Source organism: Macaca nemestrina, chromosome 4, assembly GCF_043159975.1.
Source record: "Macaca nemestrina isolate mMacNem1 chromosome 4, mMacNem.hap1, whole genome shotgun sequence".
Classification (NCBI taxonomy): Eukaryota; Metazoa; Chordata; class Mammalia; order Primates; family Cercopithecidae; genus Macaca; species Macaca nemestrina.
Window position 1 is genome coordinate 55,674,011 of NC_092128.1, and position 12,961 is coordinate 55,686,971.

At 38.6% G+C, this 12,961-nt stretch overlaps 1 protein-coding gene across 3 annotated transcripts in view; it reads left to right on the forward strand.

The window, feature by feature from the left end:
* Positions 1-12,961, forward strand: part of LOC105475346 (reelin) — a 510,664-nt gene that overhangs the window by 367,665 nt on the left and 130,038 nt on the right. For all 3 annotated transcript variants that reach the window (XM_011730519.3, XM_011730520.3, XM_011730521.3), the window contains exons 23-27: positions 1,417-1,554; positions 2,406-2,592; positions 9,248-9,453; positions 11,412-11,583; positions 12,022-12,222. In XM_011730519.3, coding sequence (XP_011728821.2) covers positions 1,417-1,554; positions 2,406-2,592; positions 9,248-9,453; positions 11,412-11,583; positions 12,022-12,222 — 904 coding nt within the window. The remainder of the gene's footprint in view (positions 1-1,416; positions 1,555-2,405; positions 2,593-9,247; positions 9,454-11,411; positions 11,584-12,021; positions 12,223-12,961) is intronic.

Consider the following 12,961-nt stretch of genomic DNA (forward strand, 5'->3'; position numbering starts at 1 on the left):
AATCCTGTGTCTACTGGATGCACCTTGGTGAATCCTGGTATTATACTGCTAGGAATGAAAATACAACCTATTAGTCACAGATCATTGATAAAATAAACAATAAAGGCTTAGTCTGAATTTTAACCGTCTGTTATGCACTTAGGGAGTACTTAATATGTGGGTAATTGACGCAATAGACTTTAATGGATCATTCAGATCATTAAGATCAAGGGTATCTGCATATAGTGTGCTTGGGAAATGTTCCTTCAGTGGAACTGAGCATACACAATAATTTTGCAAATCATTTTTTGTTTCTTTGTTTCATTTAGCCCTTTGACCAAAAGAACTAACCACAGGCCCCTGAAAATTCCTACAGGTGAAAAATATGCTATAATTTTAAAGGAATGTTTTATAGCAGTCAGTGAATAGACAGACACCTTCTTGACATCACTTTCAAAATATCCACTTCTCTGGACTTTACATTTCGTTGCAATGAACTAAGGTCCCAAGTGTTTCTGTCTGTGTAATGAACTGTTTAATTTTCATCCCCACTTAAGATCAGTTTATCCATGAAACTCAGGCAAGTTAGTGTTTCAGAAATGGGTAGAATTTAGCATCCAGATATTCTTCTTTGTAATATAGTACATAGTGGTATGTCTTCTCAACCCCAAAACAATACCACCAAACAAAACTTGTGTTTTATATTATGAACTAGCTGAAAGTGTTCTCATAACTACTGTATTTATTGTAAGAAATTCTTTTACTCTAAGGTTACACATCTTACATTTTTGTCTATAAAAGATAGGCTAAGTTGGCAGTGCACAGTGGCTCACACCTGTAATCTCAGCACTTTGGGAGGCCGAGGAGGGTGTATTATCTGAGGTCAGGAGTTCAAGACCAGCCTGGCCAATATGTTGAAACCCTGTCTCTACTAAAAATACAAAAATTAGCGGGTATGGTGATGTGTGCCTGTAATCCCAGCTACTTGGGAAGCTGAGGCAAGAGAATGGCTTGAACCTGGGAAGCAGAGGTTGCAGCAAGCCCGAGATCGCACCATTGCAATCCAGCCTGGGCAAAAAAAAAGATAGGCTCAATTTAGCAGTTTAGTAGATGTCTTTATTTTTTAATATTCTTTCTTAGTACTTTTTCTAGCAACAAATCTGTGCAACCAACAAAATCTGATACTGTGTTTTTCTTTAAAACGGCTCAAATTAAGATTGAATTGCATCCAATAGACAGATTTCTCTTTAACTTTCTTTCAGGATGGAATTGTTGCATTGGATAATAATTGAGTGGAAATTAAAGCAAAATGATGCCAGCTAAGCTCAAGTTCCAGAAAGTTAGTTAGCTGAAAGATTTTGGACTCTGTCATTCTGTGCCAGTGTCACTGCTGAAAGATTGAAACACTGTTTTTGTTATACTATACCTTGTTTCTAGGTCCAGTGCCACCCGCTTCCGTTGGAGCCAGAGCTATTACACAGCTCAAGACGAGTGGGCTTTGGACAGCATTTACATTGGGCAACAGTGCCCCAACATGTGCAGTGGGCATGGCTCATGTGATCATGGCGTATGCAGGTACGTGCACCAGAAAGCGCGATGAGGTCCCTGCTTCTCAAGATTTGTGGCTGGAGGGTACTACAGCAGTTGTCATCAGAGTGATATGGATAGACCGATAAATAATGAAATAGCCAAAAGAAACAAGTCCTCCCTTCTGTTCTTATTTTAGATGTAAAAGATATGGTTACATTAAAAATAAGTATGAAACCATATATTCTTAAAACTCTAACCTCAAGACAAGGCCTCTGGGGCTTCAACGTCAGAGTTTATTAAAAGAGGCTTGCCATTGTTTGCCTTTTCACTCACTGAGAGTCTTAGAGCACTAGTCAAACCCTGCTGCATGCCCTCTTATCCCACTTCACCAGTTCAAGGTTGTATACGTGGGGAGATGGTGATTGTTGCTAATGAGGACAGAGGAACACACTTGAATACCTAAAGACTCTAAAAAGGGCGTAGTTTAATCAAAAAAAGGAACTCTAAAATGTGGCCAGAGTTACATGTTGGTTGAGCAGACCGACATTTACATGTGGCTTTTTAAGGCTATAGGGAAATCCCACTATCTGTCCCCGCCAAGACCAACACACACTCACATAAGCGCACACACCAATGTCCTTTTTCATAAGTACTTGATGCCCAAATTCTACCTTTACAGCATTATTTCTTTTAAGAAAAGATTCTGTCAGTTTTCAGGGGAGTTTGAAAAACTGAGGGTTGTTACTACCACATACCCAGATTAACACTGTAGGGAAAAATCTAGTGTGAATGATAAGACCTGAGCAAAAGTAAGACATGGGAAATGGTTGAGGTCGGGGGACATTGCATTGGCAGGTGGGCCTGTAACTTGCCTACTCAGCCCTGCTCTCTCATAGGTGTGACCAGGGATATCAAGGCACTGAATGCCACCCGGTAGCTGCCCTTCCTTCCACAATTATGTCAGATTTTGAGAACCAGAATGGCTGGGAGTCTGACTGGCAAGAAGTTATTGGGGGAGAAATTGTAAAACCAGAACAAGGGTGTGGTGTCATCTCTTCTGGATCATCTCTGTACTTCAGCAAGGTATGACCAACAGTTGGGATGAGTCATTGGGGCCATGGCTAGTTTAATATGAGACTCTGAACTCCAAATGTACAAATATGAAATGGTTTTATTGTTCCCCACGTTCCCTCCTTTTGACTGGGCTCTGTCAGATTCCTATTCCTTAGCTACCTCTTGGGAAATTCTTGTTATTATTATTTTTATTATTATTATTATTATTGTTTTTGGTTACTAAAAAATCAGGTTCGGCCAGTTTAAAACTTCTACCCTCCTGTACTTGATGTAAATACCATTTCTTTCCTTTCCTCCATTTCCAGCCAGGCTTGTGTGTTGAGGAAGTTTGAGTAGGGAAGGCTCTTGGTCTCTTCTCACCCTGGCCTATGGAGGGTGTGTCAGTGTGAGGCCTGGGAGCGAGGAGGGGATCAGCTTAGAGGTTAAAGGCAGCAACTCTGGAGCCAGATGGCCTGGTTCTATCCAATTTGACCACTTTATGATTCTGTGATTTTTTTTTAACTGTGTAAGTTCTGGGGTACATGTGCAGAACGTGCAGGTTTGTTACATAGGTATACACGTGCCATGGTGGTTTGCTGCACCCATCAACCCGTCATCTACATTAGGTATTTCTCCTAATGCTATCCCTCCCCTAGCCCCCCACTCCCTGACTGGCCCCAGTGTGTGATGTTCCCCTCCCTGTGGCCATGTGTTCTCACTTATGAGTGAGAACATGTGGTGTTTGGTTTTCTGTTCTTGTGTTAGTTTGCTAAGAATAATGGCTTCCAGCTTCATCCATATCCCTGCAAAGGACATGAACTCATCCTTTTTTATGGCTACATAGTATTCTATGGCGTATATGTGCCACATTTTCTTTATCCAGTCTATCATTGGTGGGCATTTGGGTTGGTTCCAAGTCCTTGCTATTGTGAACAGTGCCGCAGTAAACATACGTGTGCATATGTCTTTACAATAGAATGATATATAATGCTTTGGGTGTATACCCAGTAAAGGGATTGCTGGGTCAAATGGTATTCCTAGTGATTTTTGAAGCGCATTATTTAACCTCCTGGTGATTTAGCTTCCTCATCTGTAAAGCAGGGATATGGAATATCTACCTCATGAGGATTAGTATGTAGATTAAGTGAGTTAATATTGGTAAATCATGTAGAACAGTTCATAACATATAGGAAGCACTTCTGTATGTGTTTATTAAATCTGTCAATCCATTAATTTTAGGAATATGACTGGAAGAAGGAGGAATAGTGGTGAGAGTGGGGGTATGTAGAGCTGTTCCTAGAGAACTGACCAGCTGTCTGGGGTGGGTAGACATCTCAGGTCCTATTCTGGCTTGGTTTGGTGGCTGCTGGTGGTGTCTGCTGATATGGGACTCGGTAGGAAAGTTTTTCTTGCAGTAGTCAGCTTCCCCAGTGGTAGCACCCGATTAGGCATGCAGATTACTAGAAACCAACTAAGGACTGAGGTGCCAACCAGAATCCCTAAAATTGATCCTTTTGGAATACCCCAACCTGTGTCGCTTGGTTAGGGATGGGAGAGGGGTATAACCACCTCTCTCTCCTCCCTCACTGCAGTCTAGGCAGGACATTCTTTTTCTCTTTTCCAATCCATATCCTTATATAGTCTTGAAAGGGACTAAAAAGAGAGCAGGTCTGGTATCCAACCTGAGCAACATGTCTAACCCTAATCTTTAGAATGTGGAGTGTGTAATATCACTTCTTTCAAGCAGGTAATATAGCCACCAATTCTGAGGCAATTGGAGGTGTCCCACTTCACTTCGTGTAACAAGTAGACAGGTGTGAGTGATATGCTACAGGGCTGATAGGTTGCAGAATCTGTTTGGGCAGAAATCCAAGATGTGTTAATTTATGCAAATGCAAAAATAGCTGCAGGTTTTGTTTTAATGCAGGTGAAGAACAAAGAAACATCAAGTAAACAAGATAGAGGATTATAGAAAATCAGGGAAGGAGTCCATTTAGCAGTATTTCCTATCCATTGACATGGAAGGTCCTCCCCTGATGATTATTGTTAAAGATAATAGTCACTCAGTTATCAAAATGCATTGCACATATCTGGATCCCCTGTATAATTGTTCAGAAATGGAAAGGTTGTGCTTCCTGTAAGCATCAATTTTAAAGTAAGAGTGTAAATCTTTTACCAATATGTACTCAGACACCCCAGTGAGTGCACGCGCCCGTGCGCGCGCGCACACACACACACATTTTAACATGTAAAGGGTTACATATCAATATTTCTTCCACTTAATTCAAGATGATCTCTGAAGTCAGACTATCTGGGCTCCAAAACTTATTGATTGGTTCACTTTGCAAAGTTATAACAACTCTCTGTATCTCAGGTTTCTTGACTTAAAAGTGGATATAGAGAGGAGTAAGTGAGTTGGTGCAAGTAAAGAGTAAAGAATAGTGTTGGGAACACAGAAAGAGATCATATGTGTTAGGTATCATAGTTGAATTTTATGAGAATAAATTCCAAATTTGTCTTATTGAATATTTTCACATTTATGCCCTGCAACTAACTAAAAATCATTTCAAGAGTAAAATTCTCTGCCCCTTCCAATTCAGCTTTCCCCCTAAATTTTTGTCAAAATACCCCTGGGTTACATTTTACTTTTTTCTGTTGATTCATTCAGAACTGTTTTGAATTCTAAGTAAGAGGAGCTATCTTAACTTTAAAAAGGAATAAATTTGGTTTATAGGAAGGAAAACACAAGGAGGGCTTAAATGGAACTGGTGCAAGAGAGACCTGGAACCAGTAACTCCGAAGCTCACAGAACTTTCCCCTTAAGAGTAGACCCAATTTGAAAGAGTAGACCCGATTTGCAGGCCAGCTGTCACATGAGAATGGAACCATAGCCACAGGGCTTTCCAACCAGCTCTGTAGGAAAACACAGGGAAGGCTCCTGGTGGCCAGTCACAGTGTCCTGGGAGGAATGATGTGCTATGATTGTATAGCCAGATTCATGCACTCACTTGTTTGGAGGCAAGGTGGATACACTGTCTGGCAGCCCCCACCAGTAAGCATGTTGAAGTGAAGGGGCAGCAACCCAAAGGAAGGGTTCCTTAGACCATTTTCCCACCAGCCTAGATCATATTATCTAAAACTTATCTCCAGCCAGATGTGGTGGTTCACACCTGTTATTCTAGTACTTTGTGAGGCTGAGGTGGAGTATCATTTGAGGCTAGGAGTTTAAGAGCATCCCAAGTAACATGGCAAGAGCCTGTCTCTAAAATAATACAATAAAATTAGCTGGGCATAGTGGGGCATGCCTGTACTCCAAACTAGGAATGAGGGAATGAGGCAGAAAGATCGCTTGAGCCTAGGCGTTTAAGGTTGTGGTGAGCTATGATCACACCATTACACTCCAGCCTGGGCAACAGAGCACGACCCTGTCTCAAATAAATAAATCATGCATACATACATACTTCCATTCTTTCCCTATCTGATCACAAATATTCAAGCTGGTCTCTAATACTCCTGCCCTAACTACATAGCTTATATTCGTTTTCTAGGCATGAGCCCTTTGCTCCAGCTATGAAGCTCTTCTCACCATCCAAGGTTTTGCCACTGCCTACCATTTTGCTTTTTATCTTCTCTGCATTCACATAAAATTTTCGGTGTTCTGTTCAAATCCCCCTGCCTCCCTGAAGCTTTCTGGAGCTCTGGCAAACTGTACTTCTCTCTTTTCTTAGAATTCCTCTCTGACTTTTACATATAAATGTCATATTTTAATTTTCGTCCTCACAATTACAAGCAGAATGTGGAGTCCCACGACTGAGCCAAACTCTGGCTAAGGTGTGCAGCTCAGAAATGCACATCATGCACTAGACATTTACAAATCAATACATACTCTTGAGACTAAATACGTTGGAAAATTATTAAGTGATCATATGACTAAACGGGGCTTGACTAGAAATCAGGACTGGGTCTGCAGCCCTTGGTTACCATTTCTGTCTCTGCCAGAAGTCCATGAATCCGTTCATGTTTGTTTTTATAACACACGGTGTTCTGCCTGCTATAATTGTTGAAGAAAGACTGAATAAATGAATGAAAAACATTAAGAAAATTGGGAAACAATTAAAGATTCTAAAGAAATGGTTATTTTCAAGTAAATAGAATTGCTTTCTAGTGACATTTTGATTAATTTCAAAAGACTTTAATGGAAAGTAAACGGTGATTAGTCATGAAGTGTTTTGGAGGCTTTGTTATAAAGGTTCTAGATTCTGAAAGCTTACCTCTTAAAACTTGTTTTATTTTAGCTAAACCTTAAAGCAGTAAATCATTTTAACCTAGAATCTGGGGGGAAGTTGGAGGCGATTTTCCATATACCAGGAATGGTACAATATTACTACTCCAATACATATGCACACACACACATTAGATATGTATATGTGTTTACACATATACACATAAATACATTGATCACAGCATAACAGAAAAACTGCAAAGCATATGTTACATCGAATTCTGAATTCTGGCAAAAACTTTGCCATGAGCCATTTCCCTTTTCTTTTTTCTTCCTTTAAAACACTATTCAGCATATCAGGTCACCAAACAAAAGAAAATGATTTGTGCTATTCTCTAGGAAAAAACACTTCCAGTGCCAAACTAAGCATTTGTGTGGTATTTTTCCATCATTTACAAAAATGCCACAAAACATTCTTTGAAAACCTCTGTAGACTAACACCATAGTCTCCTGGAAAAACAGCACTACTCTGAATTTCACAGTAGAGCAATCATTCCAACCAACTAATTGTGATAATTGGATTTTTATAATTCCCCTCACCTTAGATCTTTATCCTTCTGGCTCATTTCCACATGCCAGGTTTCTCATAGGAGTTTGCGGGATTGGAATTAACCTGCTAGGTTCTATAGTTTTTCTTCCAAAAATCATTCTTCCTGTAATGATCCTGAGGCTTGAAAATGCTAGGATCTCTGAGGTGTTCTCACTTACAATATTTCAAATCAACAACAGGAAAAATTAAAAGGCACATATAACAACTGAAAAATGCATATAACTTACAAGATTTCCTCAAATACATACCTAAAATTGAGATTTCCAAAGAATGAGTTTCTGTCTCTGAATTAACTTCAGTTCTCATTTTGCTAGCATCCGTGTTTATTTTGAAAACTCTTAATTGGCTTTAGACCTATCAGTAGCAGTATAGTCTTTTAATTAACCCCAGGTATTTCCCAGTGACTTCTAATAACAGAAACCCTTTCTTAATTAACTTAGTGGATTAGAGTAGAGTTTAAATCCTAAGTGTGAGAGCCATTTTTCTCTAATACTATGTATATTATCTCAGGTTTTCTTCCCAACTTTTAATTGAACTTCCTGGGAGCGCTCAGAGATCAGCTCAGAGAAATCCATGGACGAGCTTTGGAAGAGTCTGTTTAGGTGGAAGACTCTCATAAGCAAACCTTTCTTCAGCCCCATTAGCTGAAATCATTTTGAACAACAGGAACAATGACAAACCTTGCTAATTTCTATGTGACACCTCACCACAGGACTGTGACCTTCAGGGGACTTAATAAGCAAAGGAAGCAAGTTAGTGGATTTCAGGAAATTTGTAGCACTTTTAAGACACAGAGACCATTTAGTGGTTGCAAAAATTTATTTAAATGATCTCTCCTAACCTCTGTTTATGAGAGAGAAGGGAGGGAGACTAGGATCCTGAGAGATTCAATTCAAGTCCTCTTTATTTTCTTTTTTGAGACAAAGTCTCACTCTGTCACCCAAGCTGGGGTGCAGTGGCCTGGTCTCAGCTCACTGTAACCTCCATCTCCCAGGTTTAAGCGATTCTCCTGCGTCAGCCTCCTGAATAGCTGGGATTACAGGCACGTGCCACCATGCCTGGCTAATTTTTATATTTTTGGTAAAGACGTGGTTTCACCATGTTGGCCAGGCTGGTCTCAAATTCCTGACCTCAGGTGATCCGCCCACCTCACCTCCCAAAGTTCTGGGATTATAGGCATGAGCCACCGCACCCGGCCTCAAGTACCCTTTCTTTTTGTCAAGAAGCTTCTGCCTTGCCTGGTCTACTTTAATTCCCACAGGACTGGAGGGTCAGGGGCATATCTCTGGAGAGGATGTTCTGTCTGGAAGGCATGCTGTGTACCAGCAAGTTCCATGCAACATGTTATTTCATCTAATTGTCACAACACCATATGAGGAAGGTATAATTATCCATATTGTACCTTTGAGGAAAATAAAAGCTCAAAAAGGTCACACAGCTAGTGATCAGTATGAATAATGGGCTAAGACTCAAACCCATCTCCTGCAGATTTCAAATAGATGGTGTTTCATCTCCATTGTTCTGCCTAGAGGAAATGGGCAAAGTAAGGATTCAGAGTGTTTTCATTAAAATTTAAAAAAACATTTTAGTACTGTTTGGTATAATTAGCAATTCCCAAGGGTCTCTCATAACCCAGCCTGGGAATCAGTAATGTAGACATTAAGCAAAGATATCCAGCAACAGTTACCATAGTTGAATCAGAAACAACTAAATGGCGTGACTCTTTCCACAATGAGTGGGGACAAGACCATTTCCACATAGTGCTAAGATGTCCAGGTGAATTTGAAACTGAAACAACAAAATGCCAAAGAACTCCCAGATTATTCAATTTGATTTTTCTTCTTTTCTGAAAGGCTGGGAAAAGGCAATTGGTGAGTTGGGACCTGGATACTTCTTGGGTGGACTTTGTCCAGTTCTACATCCAGATAGGTGGAGAGAGTGCTTCATGCAACAAGCCCGACAGCAGAGAAGAGGGCGTCCTCCTTCAGTACAGCAACAATGGGGGCATCCAGTGGCACCTGCTAGCAGAGATGTACTTTTCAGACTTCAGCAAACCCAGGTAACTACCCACCTGATGAGCCTCCCAGTAGTTTCCAGGAATGGTAAAGGTTAAATCATTGTTGGTGTGTTTCCAAAATGTTAACTGTTGTAAAAATAGACAAACCCATAAATATTTAACATGAATGATAGCCCAGTATATAAAGATTTTATTTCACTTAAGTGGCTGTACAGAAAGCATTTGTATTCATGTTTGAATTTTTAAGGATTTTTTAAAACTGACGACTAGAAGATAAGCAAGATAAGTAACCACTGTTTACTCAAAGAAACCATGGAATATGGGCATGTTCCGTGCTCATTTTCCCATTTGCAGGCTTGTTTGACTATTTTTAATGTACACACAAAGTATGCTTAGCTCTTAGATTTAACAGTAAGATGGATTTTTTTGTTAAAATTTTTCACACGGCTGCACCCAGGGCTATCCCTAAACAGTGTATGAGTAAGTGCGTAGGGCTCAGATTTTCTAAACACTTTGCCCTGGCCTATCCCTGTCTTAATTATGATGTATGGGGAATATATGTAATAAAATGTCTTAGGCAATGACTGTTGAAGAGTTTGGGGAAATAACTCATGTTTAATAGTAATACCTATACCAGGCAAGGCATTTATATGTATTTAAATTTAGTTCTTTTGCAATTATGTAGTATTTTGAAATTCTGTATTTATATTTTATATAAGTATTATTAAAGTCTATTCAATGATATTATTTTAGAATACTCCTTTTTATAATCTGTGTATTTTCGTTGTAACAAAAAAAATAATTTTTTGTATGTTGACTACTATTAAGTTTTAACATATGGATCTTGTCCCTGTTTTCATTTTACAAATGAGCCTTGTTTATTGAAAGAAATTATCTAAGAATATATAAACCCAGTTCTTACAGATTGAATATGTCTTAAACATATTACTTAAAACATACTATTTTGTAGATTTAAAGTTCATAAGTTTGACATTTTAAAGTATTAGGTCATTTAAAGGTGACATAACTTTCCGTGATAAAACATAAGTAGACATGCAAACAGACCAACAGAAAGCATTTCTTCTAAGGGATTTAGGGGAGACGGAGAAACCAGAAAAGAGGCAACTGGATGAAACAAGAAATACAACAGGAATGGTGGGTGAGAGATGAAGCCTTGTGAGAGTCTCCTAGATGCAGTATAGTAGAGAGGGAATTGATAATGGTACCAAACTGGCTTAAACAATGATTTTAAATAACTCAAATTATTTTTTCCAAGTAATATGTCAACCTGAAATTACTGAGAGTTCAGTAAGGTGACCAGGTACTTTATAGGTAAATAAAAATGTAATGGCATCCTCAAATTGCGGAACTGCATGTCTTTGTCATGAAAAATTACATACACAAAATGATCTTAAAAAATAATTTTACTAACATGAGAATGTGCTTATGATGTAAAGTTTTAAAATGTAGATCACCAAATTATACATATAATGCCTTGCCTATATAAAAGATTACAAGCTGTGATGAGATACATCAAATTGTTAAAAGAAGCCAACCCTATGTGGTAGATTATGGGCAAGTTATGCTTCATTTTTAATGCATTTCTGTGCTTTCCCACAATGAGAAAGAATGCCTTTGAAAAAAATGTTAAATGTTATCTTCATGTATTAATATTAAACAATTTTATCTTGGTATTTCTTTAAAAAGTTATGACCATCAAAAGATACAGTTCAATGAATCAAACTCAGTTGAAATATTCTCCCTCTTCTCCAAAAGATACAATTCCAAATGAAATAAACATGACCAGGACTAAACCTGCCTGCAAGGTTAAACCTCAAGTCTGATATGTCCAAACTTACAAGCTTTTGAAAAATATTGAGATCAAACCAAACAAAACTTTCTCTTGTTGTTACCCTTGTTGTTTTAGTAGCTGCAAAAAAAAAAAAAAAAGAAAACACAGCTTTTCTTTTCCCAACCATAAATGATCTACTTTTATTCAGATTTGTCTATCTGGAGCTTCCAGCTGCTGCCAAGACCCCTTGCACCAGGTTCCGCTGGTGGCAGCCCGTGTTCTCGGGAGAGGACTATGACCAGTGGGCAGTCGATGACATCATCATTCTGTCCGAGAAGCAGAAGCAGATCATCCCAGTTATCAATCCAACTTTACCTCAGGTATCCTCCTATGTCTGAACTCCAGGAAGACAGATTGTTATAAAAGTGAATGGCATAACGAACTCATTTCCTTAAGGATTTAGTGCTTGACACTGAATGTATGATATAAGTTGAAGGGCTTGTACTTAATTTTTTGTTACCTCTCTATGCTACCACTTCACAGATAATTTAGATGTAAAAAAGACTGACGTCTGGTTAAATCATCAAGCAAAATTGTTAGTGTGTTTATAAAATGATTAGATACACAGTGGTAAAATACTTTCAGCTGTTGAATCATCAGGAGAAAAGTTAATAGCTGTAAAAAGACATGGAGATTCTTCTGTGTTTTCCTAGAAATGCAAGTGGTACATGGCCCAGCATGTCATGAAATGAAAATTCCTTTCTTGTTTTCAAAGCTATCAAATTGCCTTTTTGTGTTATTTGTATTGTTTCTATTAGAACTTTTATGAGAAGCCAGCTTTTGATTATCCTATGAATCAGATGAGTGTGTGGTTGATGTTGGCTAATGAAGGAATGGTTAAAAATGAAACCTTCTGTGCTGCCACACCATCAGCAATGATATTTGGAAAATCAGATGGAGATCGATTTGCAGTAACTCGAGATTTGACCCTGAAGCCTGGATATGTGCTACAGTTCAAGGTATTTATGCACAAGCTTCTTCCCAGAGCAAGTTAAGGAGTAAAACATCTTCCAGATGTATACGTGGAACTCACAGAGAACACACATTTTTCATGTTCTATTAAAGAAGGGACTCACCTGTACAAAAGCTCAACAGTGTTAGAATTGCAAAGCTTTTCAGCTCTACTCATAAGGAAAGCAGCTTGCTAGTTTTTAAGGAGTCCCGAAAGTTGTGGGTATACCATTTCTTCAGGTATTCAAGGAACTCTGCCAGAATTAAAAATAACATTGACTTTTAGGACTTCAATCTGATAGTGACTTAATGAATCTCAAGCTTCTAAACGATGACCCTTTTCATCTTACTAGTGGTATTTGAACTTGCAAGATATTTTATGCTTTTGCTGTATTATTTTTGAACAAATTATCTTACTTAAATTCAGTAAATTTTTACTCCAGTCATCATTGTTCTCTTAAAGGCTTCTTGTGTTTCAGCTCTGTGATAACGTATCAACACGTATAGCAAGTATTTACTTTGACAATGTCTTGTTTCAGAACCCTAATCAAAATTTCATTGTGTTTATAATAAAATCCCATAGGTGACTTCTGGGGTTGGAAGTAATGCAGTTTTAATGAGCTAGCACAACTACATGGTCCTTACATAATGGCAGGATGCAGATGCTAAATAATTTACAAGTGGAATTATTAAAGAGATCAGATGTTTATAGGCAGCTCTTCAAATATAATTTTCACAGGTCTGTAA